Below are 19,988 nucleotides of genomic sequence, written 5' to 3'. Positions count from 1 at the left end.
AAAGAATGAGCTATATCCTTTCTTGCTATGTTGTTTCGTTTTATTTAAGTCATCTTGTTCATTGTCAGTTATTGTTGTTCGTTTTCTTTTAATATTTTGATTATTTTTATTTTATTTTAATAAATCATTAATAGTAATTTGCATTTATTCTGTTATGTTCTTTGAAACATCTCCGAATTGAAATTTCTCAGGTTCGTGACTCCTGGTATTGTTCGGGGTAATGATGGTAGTCGGTTATTTTACCCCAGACAACCTAAAAAGTCGTTTCACACTTCAGGCCCGAACGTCATATACATTAAAAATTTGATCGAGATCGGTCGGGTGGTTCAAGATTGCTGAAGTCACAAAGACAATCACTTCATTTTTAATTTTTTACATATATCTTCCCTCCCCCTCCCCTACGATGTACCGTCAAAGTTAAACGACAAAAATTATCCCAGGCCCGAACGTCATCCATGTTGAAAATTTGATCGAGATCGTTTGGATAGCTCAAGAGTTAAGTTTAATTTATTTTTATACATAAATATCCCACTCCCCTCCCCTAGGTTCTACTGTCAAAGTGAAAAAACATATATATAAAATCTTTCCAGACCCGAACCTCATCTATGTTGAAAATTTGATCGAGATCGGTCGGGTGGCTCAAGAGTTATTAAGTTTTATTTATTTTTATAGATTTTTCCTCTCCCCTTCCCCTAAGTTCTACCGTGAAAGTGATGATAAAAGCCACCCCAGATCTGAGCCTCATCTATGTTGAAAACTTGGTTAAGATCGGTCGGGTGGTTTAAGAATGATGAAGTCACAAGGCAATACTTTTATTTTATTTTATTTATTTTTTTTTTTACATATATCTTCCCCTGTCCTACGTTTCATCGTAAAAGTAGGTCCGAACTTTATCTATGTTGAAAGTTGGTTCGAGATCGGTCAATTGGTTCAAGACTTATTAAGGTTTGTTCATTTGAATGTTCAAATGAATTCCCCTCCTCCCCTTCCCCCTAAGATCAACCGTCGAAATGAAATGATAAAAAGATTTCCAGGCTTGAACCTTATCTATGTTGAAAATTTGATTCAGATCGATCGGGTGATTCAAGAGTTATGAACTCACGAACATAGTCACTTTTATTTTCATAAAAATTGATTTTAGTATATATTCCTCTCCTCCTCCTCCCCTACGTTACACCGCCAAAGTGAAGTGATAAAAATCACCCTAGGTACGAATCTCATCTATGTTGAAAATTTGATTCAGATCGATCGGGTGATTCAAGAGTTATGAACTCACGAACATAGTCACTTTTATTTTTTATAAAAATTGATTTTAGTATGTCTCCCCTTCCTCCCCTTCCCCTACGTTGCTCCGTCAAAGTGAAGTGATGAAACTCACCGCAGGCACGAATCTCATCTATGTTGAAAATTTGATCGAGATGGGTCGTTTAGTTCAAGAGTTATTAAGTTTGATTTATGTTTTATAATACTCCCTTTTCCCCCACCAATAAGTTCTATCGTCAAAGTGAATAGCTAAAAACACTTCCAGGCTAGAACCGCTTCTACGTCAAAAATTTGATGGAAATCGGTCGGGGTAGGGCGGTTCAAGAGATTACGAGTAACAAACATAGTCACTTTCAATTTCATAATGTAGATAATAAAAACAATAATGGATAGCAACAAACTGTTTTATGCAAGCGATTTACTGCCTCAATGTATCAGATTTAGTTTTATCTCCTGCGTTAACTCTGCATTCAAACCGGAAGTGATAGAAATCAACCGTTTCCGGTTACAACGTTGATCACTGTGGAATAAAAACGGAATAGTAACAAGTAGTTTTTAGCAATCAAAGCAAGTAACACTACCAAAGTCGAAAGTGCTTGATTTTTTTTTTCGTGCTTCCGGCTTCAATACTTCTTTGCATAAAGCTACAGCCGTAAGAGATAGCGAGTCATGGCTGTTTGATATCGATTCAACGTCCAAGAAACACACTCTGTCTTTGATCTTATTCCTCTATTGCAAGCAGTAGTTACAGATGTACTATTTAAAGTTTAAGAATTGAAATCACATAGTTTGGAAGTTTATGGCAGTTTTACACTGTGAAATGAAACTCACTTAGTTAACAAATAATTGTTTAGCCAGTTTTATCTCATGGTTTGTACTAGAAGATAGTACTAGAACATTCCAGATTAGTTAGTATTATAAAAGTTACTTTTATTTATGTTTGTTGAAACAAAATGTTAGTTACAAGCTATTCCAAGTTGAAATATGAAATTATTAACGTATACTTACACCAAATTCCTGAAGTAATCTGCAAATAAACGAGAGAAAATGTATGAATATCACTACTTATCAATTTCACACCTTTATTTATATTACTAGTATTATTGTAAATATTATTTTACACTATTTAATTTTACACTGCTTGCCGGTGTTGAGTCCAGCGCAACATTTTTTTTTAGTATAGTTAATTATATGGAAAAGTATTACTTTCCAAACATCTGCGCTATTTTCGTTTTTCAGTTTGTTGGTTTATATGGAAAATTCTCGAAGCGTCTTTGTCGTCCTTTTCTTTTACCCCTTCTTCTCTAAGCATATACTCTATCTTTATTTTTAACCCATTGGTTTATTTTATAGAAAATTGTTCTTTTCTAAGCATCTGTGCTATCTTTGCATTTTAACCTATTCATTTACATGGAAAGTTATTCTTATCGAAATATCTGCGCTATCTTTGTTTCTCAGCTTATTGATTTATATGGAAAGCTTATACTTCACTAAGCATCTCTAGTATCTTTGTTTTAGGACCCATTGATTTATATAGAATACTTATACCTAGTCTGTGGTATTTGTTTTAAAACCCATTGACTTATACGGAAAATTATTCTTCCTTAAGCATGTGCGCTGCTTGGTTTTAACCCATTAATTTGTGTGGAAAATTGCTCTTCTGTAAATATCTGCCCTATATTTGTTTTTAACTATTGATTTATCACCGACCCAAAGCTTATTTTTTGTATTTAAAAAGGACATTGGGAAAAAAACAGACTTAATTTCGAACTTTATTAACCAACCCTCATAGATAAGAGGGAACAACTCTGACGCTTTCTTAATCGGTTTGGTATTATGTACATTAGTGTTGGTAGGCCTCACTTCGATTTTTACGGCCATATATGGCCGAGGAACAAGGACTGTTCACGTGCTAATAACGTGCTTAGTGAATGTTCCTTTGAGTCTGATTTTCGGGACAATCGTTTTCCACCTACGCACTTTTATAACTAAAAGCTTATTGGATAATAATTCTGGTCCCGACGCTAGGAGTAAATATCGGGTTTTTCCCGATGTTGGCCATATACAAGCTTTGATTTGTTAACTAGAACGCTCAGTCAGTGTGTGTTTGGTACGCGTGCCTGTTTGGCATTTCGAAGAGCACCCACCACAGCGAGTGGGGTGCGTTACTTTTCAAGAGTAATAGAAGGAAGCACTCCCCTTGGAAGGGTTGACCTAAAGTAAAAGTTTGATTTTGTAAGTTACATATAGTACGTGCTAATATTCTCAAATTTGTCTGTAATATCAGTTTTTTCGTAATAAACGTTTGAGTTCGAACCAGCGAGTAACAAGGAACTAAGAGCATTAGTTAAGACGATCACTCACTTCTATTCGCGGGAAGCTGAATTGGGATCCCGAAGTTAACCTACGCCGCTTCAAGCTCATCCTGGGCTCAACCTAAAAGTCTTCTGCGGATTTATCGTCTGGTGAATTCTACCCCAGGACCCGAGTGATATCAGCTGGCCGGTCGAAGATTAACTGTGAGTAGTTAAAAGATTGATTCATTAATATATTTAAAAGCCACCACTTCGTTGAACGTACTCAAACAGAATTAAGAGAAAAAAAAGTTAAAATAATCAAAGAACGCCAATAATAGTTTCTTGATTGCTTGTAATTTTCTGTATCATTAATTGTATATTTCGTATCTAGTAACATTATACTTTTACATAGTTTAACTAGGTTTTGTGATTTATATTGTTTAGTGAATTCTCGTCCGTTAATACTTTCGCCAAAGTTCACCATTCATACATATTTTACTTTACGGTACTTATGTTTTATTGATCTGTGTGCCCGGCTTCGGTTTCAATATACCTACTAGGATAACTAAAACATAAAGTTCGGGTTCTCGTTATTTGCAATAAAAGCTGGGATTATCGCTGTAACTGTTCTGCTTGAAACAGTGACACAATTTATTCAATATGGTCACTTTTTGTTTTCTGAATCATATTTTCTAGTTCTGGATTATTCTCTTCTATGAAGCTTAGCAACTGTGGAAGTATTATTCTCCATAAAGATTGAAGAGTGATCTTGTGGGTTCTCATTCCCTCCGTATAAGATGTTCGTGCTAGTACCTGCTCTATAGTTATTGCACCAATTAGGTTGCTATCAACCCAGGCTCCCAATAGTCCTGATGATCGTACATATTAGCCAATGGCTTCCAAGAATTTTATGACAATGTGTAACCCATCGAACCAAACAATGAGGAATTTGTGGTAATCATTGTTTGCCCATTTCAGTTCCATCACTTTGGAGAACAATGCTTCATTCACCGTGATAACAACGAAATGCTGTACATGTTAAATAGTCACGTGCTACCATCTCAAGACGACAGTATTTAAAGTATCCAGATCATGTACAGGTGTCTGGATGATGGGCATGCAACCGAGACTTGTCATGCCAGGTAAAGTTTTGCTGTGCCTTTAGTTAAAGCTTGTCCAGCTTTCCTTGACGTCTTCTTCATCTTGATGCAGTAGGAAAACGCCATGTGTTGTGCAGTAGCTTCAGCAATTGCACTATTCTCAGATTTTTGGAACCGTTCCTTCCTTGTATTTTCTGTTGAATTTGTACAAGATGTTTCTTTCACTGTTCCTGCCGGAAACAGCTCTTCCATAAGTTTTGGTATTTGAAGGCTTGACATTTTTGATGCTTTCAATCCTTTCAACTTCATCATGTCGTTTTCTGGCCACTTTGCCAACCTACCATTTGTGTAGCATGGAAGATATTTTTTTTTCCGTCTAGCTTGGCATAATTTATGTCGATGTTGTCGCATCTAAAATAAGTAAATCTACCACTTATGAAATTAGAAGGAATCACAGTTCTTGTTTCATCATCCATGGTTTGCAGTGTTTTCTCTGCCATAGCAGTGTCTACCAGCAACAACCTGTGATAGCTGATTATGTCATGCATTGTGAAACAAGGACGCTAGTTCCTTTAATCGCTCGCTTGATTCAAGGTTCTTGCCACTCCAACATGTTTACAGGTCCAATGTTCTCCATTAGTTACATTGTAGACAAGATCATGGGCTATACTTAGAACCCTTGTCTGAGTATCAGCTTCCTTCCTGCCCAAAGTTATTTCTTCATCATCCTCTGGGCCTTCTTCCAACAAGTTGAAGCCACCATATATCAAACGAATGAACATGAATAGACTCTCCGGAACACAGTCTACCGTTTCATTTTTACTGGCAAGGAATTCACTGTATTTTATATCTTTATTTGTATAGCTTATTGTATTACTCATTAATTGGTAGAAGAGACACGTTGTAACGACAAAAGGTAAACGAAGATTATAAGTATGAAAGTTCAATACATTACTCTGCAAGACACAAACAACTTTAAGGGAACGCAGATTTCAAAGTTTATTTTATTAAAGTTTCTAATTTTATATCATATTCCGTCATTATTGTTAATAAATGTTGTGAGTAATGTTGGGTGCAGCAAACTTAATTTTCCTGCCATGACTCATATAACTACGTAATGTACACTCATGTCCAAAATGATAGTCGCATATCTATAACTGTCTTCTTGTAAGAATATAATTTGATAATGATTTTGCTCGGTTCTTTTAATACTGATACTATGTGCATAATCGGGAAAGATATATTTGTGGTAATTTTCGAAGGAAAAGAGTTACAAATACGAAAATCAGAATCAGTAAAACAAACTGTTGCTAAATGGACAAGAAAGTGTTATTTTCGTTTTATTGTTCTTATTTACTGCTCTTTTGACATGAAATTTGCCACATATATGTCTTTACCGATCTTACACATACTAATGTTGTAAGAAATGCTGGGCGAATTTGTTATGAAATTATATTCCTAAAACAACATATTTATGGACTTGCGACAATAATTTTGGACATGAATGTGCCTGTCAATCTCGATACACAAAATATTGCGTATTGCCTAGATTTTTCTGTCGAATATTACAAAACAAGCGAGACCTAAACTCGGTGGCATACGCTCGATATGTGCTATGTAGACATTAAAGTTTGCGAAAATGCTATATGTCAACTTTTCCTCGAAAATGCCCACTAATTTAGAGGTTCTTTATTTTGATGCCCAGAGTATTTTTAGTCCATTGATTTTTATAGATAATTGTTGTGTTTTAAACATCTGCGCTATTTTTGTATTTTAACCTGTTGATTATATAGAAAAATATTCTTCTCTAACAGTGGCGGCGGTTGGACGTTAAAAGTGAGGGGGCAAGACATGATCTGAATATTTGTATATAAATGTTAGTTTTCCTGGTTGTTTCTAACATTTTGTTTGACGAAAGGTTGTATAACTAATAGGATACTATATTTTCAGTTAAAATACCGTATATCGTATATAATAGTTTATTAAGTAAATTGAGAAGAACAACGCAAGTAGATACTAGCCCTTTGTACTCTTAAACAACGAAAGTGTAAGAAGAGATTTGATTCCTTGCTCATGAACATCTTAAAATTCTGTCTGGAAAATTGTGTGATCAGATTATTTAATAAATTTGCAAAACAAATAAATAGAAAGGATAATATTAATCATAGTAATGAATAATGATGCTTGTTTTGCAAAAGTTATATTGAAACTGAGGATTAATGAAAAACTTAATATTTAATTCCACACATGCTATTAAATGTATGTTATTACTCTTAGAAAATGAAAGACAGTAAATACTACGACATTTAAAGAAATATTTGCTTTTGCAACTTTTTGAAATATGTTCGTTGCCATTAGGTGCAGATTTCACTTCCTTGGAACACATCAAAACACAACAATACTTACAATCCACACTTCAGTTATACAAAATGAACTTAAAACCTAGAATTATGTTCAATTTACTAAATTTTATTGTATATACACTCGTACATCCTTAAACACAACACTTCACTCGTATATTGCACTACAAAACAATGGAAAAGGTAGAAGTTGTTTCTTATCACGCTCTTTTTAATCGATATTCCTTACTTTAGAAAGAAGAAAAGACATTTTAGGAACTGTCAATTTTTGTGCAATTAAAGAATAACTTGTGAAATAGGCCCTACTTTTTTGCATAATGTTCTTTCGATTAGCTTCAAAGCGGCTCACTAACATATCGAGCCCTTGTAAGAAGAAATGAAAGTATGCTGAAATTGTGCTCCAATAGGTTATTTTTTGGGGTTATTTTCTGTGGCGATTAAAACGCAATTACTGTAGCTTTCTTTACTCCACGGGAAGACAACCAATACGTATTCACGCAACAGCAAATATTATATGGCAGCATTTTTTCCTATTAATCAGTAACACATACAAAATCGTTACAATTCCAAATGAAACTATATACATTAATTGGTTACTTAAAAAAGTGCGGGGGCAACTGCCCCCCTTTGCCCCCCCTAATCGCCGCCCATGTTCTCTAAGCATCTGTCCTATCTTTGTTATTAACCCATTGAGTTATATGAAAACTTGTTCTTCTATAAACGTCTATCCCTTTTGTTTTTAATCCATTGCTTTTTATAGATAATTATTCTTCTCTCAGCATCTGCTCTATCTTTGTTTCTAGCCCATTGATTAATGTGGAAAATTATTCTCTAAACATCTGCCCTATCTTTGGATATTAACCCTTTGATTTATATAGAAACATATTGTTTACCCTATCCTTGTTTCTTAAGTCATTGATTTATATGGAAAACTTCTATTTTTTCTAAGCAACTTCATTATCTTTGTCATTCTAACTCATTGACATATATGGAAAGATGTTTTTCTCAAAGCTTTTTTCTCTATCTTTGTTTTTCAACCCATTGATTTATATGGAAAATTATCCATCTCTTTTTTGAAATAAATTGAAATTTAAATGATATATATTTAAATGATATATATATTTATTGATTTCTTGTAAATCATCGTTTTAAATATCCACTGATTTATAAAAAATCTAATTAGGGGGCACGGTGGCTCGCTGGTAGAGTGCTTACGTCTGGTGTGCGGGGCCCCTGGTTCAATCTCTGGCCAAGTAAGTTTGTGATGGATAACATCGTGTCCGTGTGTTTTCTTGGGGTAGTCCTGTTTCCTTTTACATTTTCATTTCACCAATTCTTTCAACATCACTCAATTGCCTTAATGATTGTCTCCCTTAGCGTAACGGGCGTAATCGTAAGACGTTAAACCGAGACATTTCATCTCAAGATTTTCCGAAAGAGATTTACGAAAGTTATATTAAAGCCAAAAAAAGGGGGGGACGAAAGAAACACTATTTTATTCTTCACTGACTTTAACTTCTTTTAGGGGGTAATTTGGAAGCCTTAAAGAACACGTAAGACATACTATACCAATATCGAATAATTTGTTAAACGAAAATTATCGTAAAACAAATTTTTCGGGACGAGTGGGTACAGCAGTAAATTCAGGCTTTCGTTTTTGGCAGATTTTAACACAAAGCTGTGGAGATAATCCCAATTAGGTACTTTAAAAAATCATACATTGTGCTTTGTTTACATAGATTACATTTAAAAATTGTTTTGCACATATATATTCAAACCCTTACAACAAGATTTGTACGAATGGCATCACACGATGAAGGAGAGTGTGATAGTCATAGACGTACAAGGAAGTTATTTTCCGTTTCTGTGTTTGATTACATTTCAACTTTGTTTTAGTGCACTGGGGGCACTGAGATTTAAACTGCTTATGGCTTCTTTAAAACTTACGTTACTTCGAAATACATCACAATATTATTATTATTATTATTATTATTATTATTATTATTATTATTATTATTATTATTATTATTATTATTATTATTATTATCATTATTAGTATTATTTCTACTAAATTTGAGATGCTGTGATAAATCGAGATATGCTTGCATGGAATCGCTTAAATAGAAATATCTATAGATCATACATCAGCAGATTCGAGTGGGGCAAGGTGGCCCAGTAGTAAAGCACTTACCTTTGGTGCTAAGGGTCCTTGGTTAGATTCCAAGTACCGTATAATAAGTTTGCCACTGACCACAATGGATAAGCACTAGACAAATGAAATTTTGTGGCTAGGCAGTTTGGTCCTTTGGAAATGTCACTCCCTATATGATCTATTTGCTTCACTCCAGTGCAGGCACCTTTCTTTCCAAAACACGAATGCACGTTCGTAAAGTTTTTGAGGTTGGTCATGACATCACTTTTCCGTACACGCAGTGAACTTGATATCGTCTTGAAACGCTTTCTATACATATGAGTATTGAGTCGTCCAAAGAGATAGAAATCGAATATCGCTGCCAACTTTGCAGAACACCATTACACAAGTTGTTCCTGATTTTCATAATCTTTGTTGTGAAGAACCGTGAAACCCAAAGAAACTTAATTGTTTCTGTATCGGAATTGTCGGATTACCCTTAACATAGATCCTTTTACCATACATGTGTGCTTCATGATCTGTCTTAATGGTTTTAGATATCTCTTTAACCTAGCCAAGTCTCATAGGCTCGTGCCACCTGTATTTGTAGCCTCTTACTAGTAGTTGGCGACAGTTCTGATTGGGATTCAAACTGAAAATTTTAATTTCCAATGGACACTTCTGAACACCTTGTGATAACATATTGAAACTTTTGAACATTTTACTAAATAATAATTGTAATTCTATCAAATTTTTCATAACTCTTCAATTTTTCCAAAGACATACTAAAATGTAACATTTGTATTGAAATTCGCAACATACCTGTTTAATATGCGTAATACAAAATAAAAATACCAACAAAAAATTAAGCAAAAATTATTAGGTAAAAATTTAAAATTTAACACATTTTTCTGTGAGACCAGGCGCCAGTGCTCAAGTCACATTAACAGGCGCCAGTTTCACCACGAAAAGATTGAGTTCCTCAAGGACTAATGCGCTTTCATCGGTTGTAATGATTGTCGATCTATTTGATCATGGTCGTCTTGGATGCTGCAATCACCACACCAAAACAACGATTCATTATGTTATCCCCAATGACTAGAAACAGCTTACTGTAAATGAATATTGCTAACGTAAGTTAGCTTAAAATTTGTAGAGGAAATCGACCATTAAACATTGGCGTTGATCATTTAAGGTTGCCTACTTGCAAAAACAAGAAACAAAAATTGGGTGTAGGTTAGGTGATAAAGATCAATGGTTTTACCCACAAAATTTCATTTCTCTAATGATTTCCTTTACTAAATAACAGTGCACATTACTGCAATGTTAGGGTAAAATTCTCACTTTGAGACTTGGCTTAAAATCATTAGTATGTATTTAACCTTCATAACAGACTTTGAAACTGTGCATAAATTAAGATAAAGAAAGGGCAAAAGTATAATATGAATAATTTGCATGTGGATTATTCTTCTTATTTTGTAGTTATGGCAAATAATTCTTTACCATGCGCATGCAATAGAATTACCTTATATAAAATTGAAAATAGTAAGTCCTCTTTTAAAGACATTCTAATGAATATGTTCATTCTTTGTTAACAAATTGTATGTAGACAGAGTTTTAAAGAAAAATGTAGTATTATTTGTTGTTTGAAATAAAACCTAAGCTCTTGCAAACAATAGTTGTAAATACGTACAGTACTTTATGTTCTATGTCTGGTATTATTTTCTGCACAAAATAATTAAGGAAAATACTCATATTTTAATTGTTTTTTTATAACGATATCTGAAAAAATAATTTTCTTTCAAGGAAATCGGATAAAATAATTCTATTTGAGTAGATCTATAACTATTTTGAAGTGCAATATTTTTAACTTATTGAGCGAAAAGAAATTGTAAATTGCCAGTGACTTGTTTTTTTAAAATGAAGAGCTATTAAAACCATTCGAGTGTACAAATTCAATAATGGTTGTAATAAAAAAAAAGAGAACGCGTTAATCGTACATTAACTAGTAAACAGTTTATTTACCATGCTACTAAGGTTTTTACTCTCTCACATTGTAAAATGTTAAATATCAATCATCAGTTAATATTTGTTCATTTTTGTACTCAGCGTGAATTGTAAAATCTTTTCATTTTCAATTTTTCAATTAAATCGTTATTTTTTTCCTAGTGCTTAGCTTAATTACAAAGTCCTTACAACAAGGAAACGATATAAACGTTCACGCAATCACCTGAAAAAAATTCAATCGAGAACTCTGACACCATGATGATAGGTCCACTCCTTCACCACCTAGTCACCTTGAGGAGCGATACATTTTTGCCAGCGGTTTTTCACTTTTCTAAGACCGTTTTGTAAAAGTCTGCAGTTTGGCCTTTAAACCAAGATCACCTTATGAGATGACGTCATCCCTACTGTCAAAATGCTGTCTGGGAATAGAAAGAAGTCACTTGGTGCTAGGTAAGGTGAGTATGTAGGTGGGGCAGCATTTCATATTCTAATTTTACAGCCTTCCTCATGAATGCATGGGCGAAATGAGCTGGTGCACTGTCTCCCAACAGCAGCACCACCACTTTTGTGACCAATCCATGACGTTTCTTCTTCAGTTCTTCTCGTAGTTCGTCGAAATGGGAGTAATACATGTAGTAATAGTTTGCTTTTGTGGTAGGTAATCTGTCATGATGACCCTTTCATAGTCTCAGGGAAAGAAAAGCATTACCTTGTTGGCACACTTCTGCACTCGTGCCCTTTTAGGGGCTGGGGAGGAGGATTGCTTGCATTGTTTGTTCATTTCCTTTGTTTCTGGGTCATCAAGATAAACCTTTCATCAATTGTCAGTAGTCTACCCAAAGTCCTCTTGATTCACCTCACAGCGATGCAACATTTTTCTTTCAGTGTCATCGTGATTTATCTTTTGGAAAGGTGTGCGCAGATGTGGCACCCACCATGCTGACTCTTTCTGAAGATGCAACTGGTTGTGAATGATATTCCTGGCATACCCATAACTCATAACTATTGTACACATAACGCTTTCAGTGGTTATCCTTCTGTCTTCCATTATGATCTTTTCAACTTTCTCCGTCAAGGCGGCATCATCAGTTAGAGATATTATCCCGCATTTAGAGGTTTTCGCGACTTCTTTTATCTTTTCGTGGTTCCACTTTGCTGATTTGTCCTAAAGGTAGAGGAACCGATTGACGCTCGTGCATCAAGCTTCTAGGAGATCGTACAAAGGTTTTGATACTCCTCGTATATACAAATTCCTTACTCTGAAAACGTTCCTTAACCAGAAAACAAGCCATGGTATGCAGTGATTAGCAAGCCGAAGAAGTAAATCTGTCCTCCTGTAACACTCTAAATTGGAAATAATACTACAGAAGGAAAGAAGCAGGTTAACGAAATGGGATGAGAAGACTCGTGGACGAATTAGAAGCAAAGCAATGAACGTTGAACTGAATTTGTGAGTTGAAGGTAATTTAATTCATCAACTACAACATTTCTAAGATTTGTTATGAGTACAAATTTCTATTCTCCTAGCTACGGTGCATTAGAACTGCAAAAGTGTGACTGATATTTCTAAGATAGTTTCGAATGTCAAATTGCTATTCATTTATATTCTAATATATACCAAGGTATACTGAAACAGGAGCACAACTATGGAAAATTAGCTAATCAAAAGGTAATAGAAAAATACTGCCTAGGTATGAAGGCAATCGAGAAAGTTCTGTCGTTTTTTTACCCACCACTTTCGAACTTCGACATGTCACCTAAGACGAACCTAGAAGATCAAAATAGTCTCCATCAGTATTCCGCCAATGTTCTGGAAGGGCATGGATTCCATCGCGGTAGAACTTGGTGGCCCGTGAAGCAAAGAAGGTGTCAAGTGCATTTTACACCTCTACTAGGGATCTGAAGTGGCGTCCTCGAAGGTGATTGACAAAGGAATGGAATAGGTGATAATCAGACGGTGAAATGTCCGGGAAATATGGCGAAGGCAATAGCATTTCCCATCCAAGGCGTAGGCTAGCGTCCTCCTCGGTCCTCCACGTGGGGCTTATGGTTGTCCTGTAACATCAGGACACCTTTGCGATTCAGAAGTGCTGGCTCCAGAATTTTGAGTTTTTCTTGAACAGGGTTCAAATGCTGACAGTACACAACAGCATTGATGCTCTGAGCAGCTGGTAGCAGTTCTCGATGCACGATGCCGCGAGTAGTCCAATGAACACACACGAGAACCTTGTTTTGTTGCGCTGCTTTCGGTTGCTTTGGAACCGGTTCATGGGAAGCTAACCAATGATAATGGCGCCATACAGCTTCATACAGGACCCACTTCTCATCACAAGTCAACACTCTCCCCAAAAATGGCTCCTTCTGCAGGTGAAACAACAAAGAAACACAGATTTCCGCTCATATTGCCTTCTAGCGCGGAGTAAAATCATATGGGACCCATCGATGCTTCTTGTAGTGGTTCCAAGTTGATGGAGGTGCTGCCGATTGGTTTCTCCACTCACATTAAATTGTAGTCCCAGTTCTTCACATGTCTGGCCACTGTTCGCCTAAATTGTTACCTGAAGATCTTCATTTTGTACATGTGTTGTCTTTCGGCATATGTGGTGCGCCTTCAAGCGTTTTGTTACCGTCCTTAAACTTGTTATACCACCGCTACAGCGTCCGGGTAGTCACGACACCCGTACTAAATGCCTGGCATATCTTTCACCTCTCTGCAGTTGCGTTTGATCCCGCTTTTAACTTGTACAGCGTACATGAAATTATGATGGTCTGGGGAAGTCCTATGTTCACTCTGTCCTTACGCAAGTTCACGGTGTAACCGAACTTCCACAATCAGGTAGTATGTTTGATATAGTCACACCAACAACTGACCTTCGCCTTATCTTCATTGGTATTCAACTCACGGTGTGAGGGCCAATTGAACACAGACCTCCACAAAAAGCGACAAAACTTTCCTCATTACACTGTAAAAAATGAGGTGTTGAAATAACACAAAATGACTACCACTTTATCGTGTTACTTGTGTGTCAATTCAGCATAAAGATTTTTTTGTCCGTCGTCCCGCTAAAGGGTTTTGCCCTTTCTTCGGGTAAGTGCTTTATATTAAAGGTAGTTTGCAGTTTAATGTGGTTGGTCTAAGAGGTGCACAAGTATATAATATTCAATTATTTATTAGATACATATACACACAGAGAGGGGATGAAAGATTGACAATAACATCTAATGAAGTACAAGCATAATATAAACATAAGACAGCAATATTGTAGAAAATAATACGTTTATTACCATGTAGTGCTGAGTTAAGACGAATGCAAAACTGGAATGAATGTAGTACAGGAGGCAGTATGGAGAGAAGTAGATGAAGTTGAAATGAAGTGCTCTGAACGCCAAATCACAAGGTATTTGTTAGTACTGACGAATGCAAGTTATCTTCTGTTCCTGGGGCGATTCAGGAACTGATGAAGATAGAGGAAGCCCATGTTAATAGGTAGTTACGGTGCGTATGATGGATATATGAATGATGAAAGCTCACGTGGTTCGTAGATGTGAAAGATTTCGGGATCCACTACACCATCATCGAGTTGCAAATGATAAAGAGTCATGAAGTGCTGTAGGGGAGTATCAACGTAAGCTGAGGGTGCGTCGTGATCCCGATCGTACCGTAGGATATCAAGTAACATGGGATGCTGCTGGTCAATTCGCTTGCAAACGTACCGAGTACGAAGCTGTTCGAGATGGTGCAATAAAGGTGGAAAGTCAATCAGCTCGTAAAGTAACCGTGTCGGATGAGGTAAGCTGATGGGATGTGCTAGGCGTAGAGCATGGCGCTCTAGAATAGCCAACTTCTGATAGAATTTTGGCGGTGCAGATGTCCAGGCAGTGTGGCCGTATGCTAATGTACTGAGCATAAATGCTTTATATGTATGAAGTACTATTAACGGTTTAATCCCCAGGTGGTACCAACTAGGCGCTTGAGGAGGTTGAGCCGATTTTGCGCTTGGCGTATGATCTTGGTGAGGTGTGGGGTCCAAGTAAGTTTGGAGTTAAATATGACACCAAGATAACTAAGAGTATTTGACGCCATGACAGGTGTATGGTCTACTGGGAGGTTTTATCGACTTGAATTCCTGTATATACGTGAACGGCGTCTACGTGGCAGGAAAACAATAGCCTGAGTTTTCGTAGAATTAATACTTAATCGCCATACATTACACCAGTCAACGAATGCATCAATTGCCGTTTGCATAGTTTTATTGATGGATTGCACTGTGCGGGCTGTCGTGAAAAAGGCGGTGTCGTCAGCAAACTGAAATATGTTTATGTTGTTTGGAACAACAAGGTAGGCAACATACAATAGGTATAATAAAGGAGACAGTGACGAGCTTTGAGGAACGCCAGATTGGATGAAGATCGGATGAGAAAGTGTTCCGTTAATAGAGATATATGCTAGTCGTCCTAGTAAGAAAGAATGGATGAATCTGATATACGAGGATGGTACAAAATAGTTATGGAGTTTGTGTAGTAAACCAGGGCGCCAAACTTTGTCGAAAGCTTTTTCTAGATCAAAGGCTACCAGGCAAGAAGGAAAACCTGTGTTGTATTGATCATAAACAGCAGTAGATAGCCGTAATAACTGATCCAGCGTACTAAAATGAGGTCAAAAACCGGCTTGATGAATAGGAAGTAGATTATGAGTTGTAAGATGAGCGTGCAAGCGGCGGACTAAAATTCGTTCTAATATTTTGCAAAGGCAAGTAGTAAGATGAATAGGGCGATAGGACTATACGTCAGTTGGAGGTTTGTTAGGTTTGGGAAATAGAAGAACTTTCGAGTATTTCCAGTTGATTGAAAAAAACCCAGTTCGCAGGATGAAAGTATATATGGCTTTGAGAAAAAGTAGAAAAGCAGGTGATGCTTGCCTGATGAGAACATAGGTAACAGAATCAAAGCCTGGTGCAATGTTTCGTTTACGGAGCAATGTTTGGCGAATATCATCTGGTTGGATCGGAGTGGTAAGTTGATTATTGGGTTCTAAAGAGTGGTTGATAGAGGGGCGCAGAGAAGCAGATGTTGGATCTGTACGTCGGTTTATTGAATTTTGTAGGCGCTGCGGTGTATGCCAACCAGGGAGAGGTGTAAAAATATCTTGAAAAAATGAAGTAAACGTATTAGCTTTATCCATATCAGTGATCACTGCCTGATTATTGTGAACAATGGGGTATGGTGTGCGAGATACTGTCCCGGTGAGTTGATTGAATTTGCGCCAATATTTATTGGGATGTGATTCACTTGCAAGTATGTTGCAAGTTTGAATCCAATGGCATTTCTTATAGGCAACAATATAATTGCGCGTAATTCTAAGGTATTGGCGATGAAGTCGAAGCGCTTCAAGATTACCCGTAGCGAGGTACTCGCGATGTGCTCGACGAGAAGCGGATATGAAAGGTAAATAGTGAGGAGGCAATTTTGTTTATGTAATTGTACTTCTGTTGTTGGAATGGAACGGTGTGCTGCATCTTGAATAGATTCAGTAAGAGCAGCGATTGTGTGATCAAGATCACATTGTGTAGTAGGAATGAGTAGTTTATTAATATCATTGTCCAAATCAGAGCGATATTGTTCCCAATTAGCTCGTTTGTAGCAGAATACTTTCTGAGGAGGTAGCTTAGGTTAAGAGCGAGGGGAGCAGTGCAGTGCAAGTTTGATAGGTACATGATCACTACCTATAGAATCGAGCACATGGATATGTATACTCTGCGAGAGAGATGTTGATGTGATGACACCATCAGGAGTAGTATTGCTGACGGGGCGTGTAGGGTTTGGTGAAACATGGAACTCGGCAACTGTTTCAGTCTAAAGAAACTCGAAAAAATTAGTTTTATCTTGCTGTGACCGGCTATGAATGTTTAGATCTGCCATGATAAAGTAATGCCTAAAGGTAGAATCGATATATCGAAAGAAGTCATAGTTGATTGCTTTGCCTGGACGAAAATATATGGTGACGCAGATGACAGTACGGTCTCGAAAATAGTCATGACATTATGCTCAGGAAGATGGTGTGTGAGCTGAAATGGAACAGTAATTGCTCGTTAAGGAAGCCGTTGGCTAACACCTATAGCTGTACCTCCGTAGACTCTTGGGCCAGATGGAGCATCATGTCGGAGATGATATTTCGGAAAATAGCAGGAAAGATGTGGTGCGAGGTAAGTTTCGTTAAGTGCAAAGGCTGCTATGTTTTCTTCTTGCAGAATTTGTGCGAAGAGCACGTGATGGGTTAAGACTGATCGAATGTTGAGAAAAAGTAAATTATAAGCCATAATGATACATAGTATACAAGTGTATGTAGAAGCACCCATATTAAACATATACTTCGATTGATTGAATTTGAAAGTGAACTGTAGGTCCGCAGCAAAAAGATTTTCTTTTGTCCGTCATCCCGGTTAAAGGGTTGTGCCCTTTCTTCGGGTAAGTGCATTAATTTGACTGATTGAATTGAAGGAAATGTAGGTGGTCTAAGAGGTTTCTTATATATCATTTATTTATTCATCATATTAATGTAATCATAGACATGCATACATATAAAAGGAAACACATACATGAACGATAATATTTTAGGTGCTATAAGTGAATATGATAAAATTGCCAGGTATTACATGAACACAAAGCATGAAGGTTTCTGAGGACTCAAAAATAAAGGTGCAAATGTAATTAATGGAATGGATGAAATGAAGTGCTATGTACGTCACATCACTGCGTTAAGTTAGTTCAGACGAATGAAGTTATCTTTTGTTCCTGGGGCGATTCAGGAACTGATGAGGACGAAGGAGGCCCTTGTTAATAGGTACTTACTGTGCGTATGATGGATAGATATGAAATGAAAGTTCATGCGGGCGATAAACTGCAAAGATTTCGGGGTCCAGCATATCGTTATCTAATTGTAAATGAAAGAGTGTCATGAAGTGCTGAAGGGGAGTGTCAACGTAATGAGGCGGTGCATCATTGTCACGGTCGTAGCGGAGAATTTCAAGCATCAGGGGATGGTGCTGAGCAATTCGTTTGCAGATATAACGTATACGAAGTTGTTCAAGATGATTTAGTAATGGCGGAAAGTCGATCATCTCATAAAGTAATCTCGTTGGATGCGGCTTATACGATATGCTAGGCGTAGAGCATGGCGCTCGAGAATAGCAAGTTTTTGGTAGAATTTTAACGGTGCAGATATTCAAGCTGTATGTCCGTACGTTAACGTACTCCGCATGAGTGTTTTATATGTATTGATTACGGTACGTGCTCGTAGTTCCCAAGTTGTGCCAACTAGCCGTTTCAGAAGATTAAGTCGGTTTTGTGCTTGGCTTATGAGTTTGGTAAGATGTGGAGTCCAGGTAAGATGAGTATCAAAAATGACACCGAGATACGTAATAGTAGTTGGCACGGGAAGAGGCGTAAGATCAACCTGAAGGCGAAGTAGATTCGGATTTCGATGGACTCGAGAGCGGCGTCTACGTGGCAAGAAAACTATGGCTTGGGTTTTGGAAGAGTTAATGTTCAACCTCCATATATGACACCAACGCACGAATGCATCAATAACTGTCTGCATGGTTTTATTAAGAGATCGTACTGTGCGGGCAGTTGTGAGAAATGCAGTGTCGTCCGCAAACTGGAATATTGTGGTGGTATTAGGAACGACTAGATCGGCGACGTACAATAAGTATAATAAAGGCGACAGAGATGAGCCTTGCAATACTCCAGAGTGTAAGAAGATGGGATGAGATATCGTTCCATTGATCGAGATATAAGCTAGTCGCCCTATTAAGAAGGAGTGTATGAATCGGATGTACGAGGTTGGTAGATGGTAATTACGAAGTTTGTATAATAAACCAGGGTGCCAAACCTTGTCAAAAGCTTTTTCTAGATCAAACGTTACAAGACAAGAAGGAAAGCCTGTATTAAACTGATTATAAATGGCTGTAGTGAGACGGAATAATTGATCTAGAGTGCTAAAATGTGGTCTAAATCCAGCTTGGTGAATTGGAAGAAGGTTATTCGAGTTGAGGTGGTCGTGCATGCGTCGTACAAGGATTCGTTCCAAGATTTTGCAGAGACAACTTGTGAGGTGAATAGGACGGTACGATGTGACTTCTGATGGAGGTTTCTTTGGTTTAGGGAAAAAAAGAACTTTGGAGTACTTCTAGTCGAGCGGAAAAAATCCAGTTCGTAGAATAAAGTTATACATATTGCTAAGAAAAAGGAGAAAAGAATGAGACGCCTGTCTGACGAGAACATATGTAACAGCGTCAAAGCCTGGTGCTGTATTCCGTTTGCCTATAAGTGCATTACTGATAGTTTCGGGGTGAATTGCCATGGTTAGAGGATTATTTGGTTCTAAAGTATGATCAGCACATGGTCGAAAGGAAGTAGAAGCTGCATCGGTATGTCGGTTGATAGCTGATTGTAAGCGGTCTGGTGTATACCAACCGAGTAGTGGGGGTAAAGATGCCTTGAAAATAAGAAACAAATATATTGGCCTTGTCTGTATCCGTAAGGACTGCTTGGTGGTTATGAACGATGGAGTATGGCGTACGAGAAACTCTGCCAGTTAGTTGATGAAATATGCGCCAATATTTTGTAGGATGTGCTTCATTAGCAAGTGTGTTGCAAGTTTCGATCCAGTGACGTTTCTTAAACGCAACGATATAGTTATGAGTTATCCTTAAGTATTGGCGATGCAGACGAAGTGCTTCAAGGTTGCCCGTAGTTAGATATTCACGGAAAGCTCTGCGTGAGGCTTTAATAAATGGTAAGTATTGCGGAGGTAGCTTAGGTTTATGTA

General features: G+C 37.1%; 1 protein-coding gene across 2 annotated transcripts in view; it reads right to left on the bottom strand.

Annotated features, from left to right (window-relative positions):
- The window catches only part of LOC145689054 (uncharacterized), a 287,546-nt gene that overhangs the window by 212,887 nt on the left and 54,671 nt on the right, over positions 1–19,988 (bottom strand). For both annotated transcript variants that reach the window (XM_081763184.1, XM_081763183.1), the window contains exon 2: positions 2,272–2,290. In XM_081763184.1, the coding sequence (XP_081619310.1) occupies positions 2,272–2,290 (19 nt within the window). The remainder of the gene's footprint in view (positions 1–2,271; positions 2,291–19,988) is intronic.

The sequence above is a fragment of the Thermobia domestica genome, chromosome 7 (assembly GCF_964235325.1).
Source record: "Thermobia domestica chromosome 7, izTheDome1.hap1.1, whole genome shotgun sequence".
Taxonomy (NCBI): domain Eukaryota; kingdom Metazoa; phylum Arthropoda; class Insecta; order Zygentoma; family Lepismatidae; genus Thermobia; species Thermobia domestica.
The sequence above is the reverse complement of the archived record's forward strand: the minus strand, read 5'-3'. Positions and strand labels throughout refer to the sequence as shown.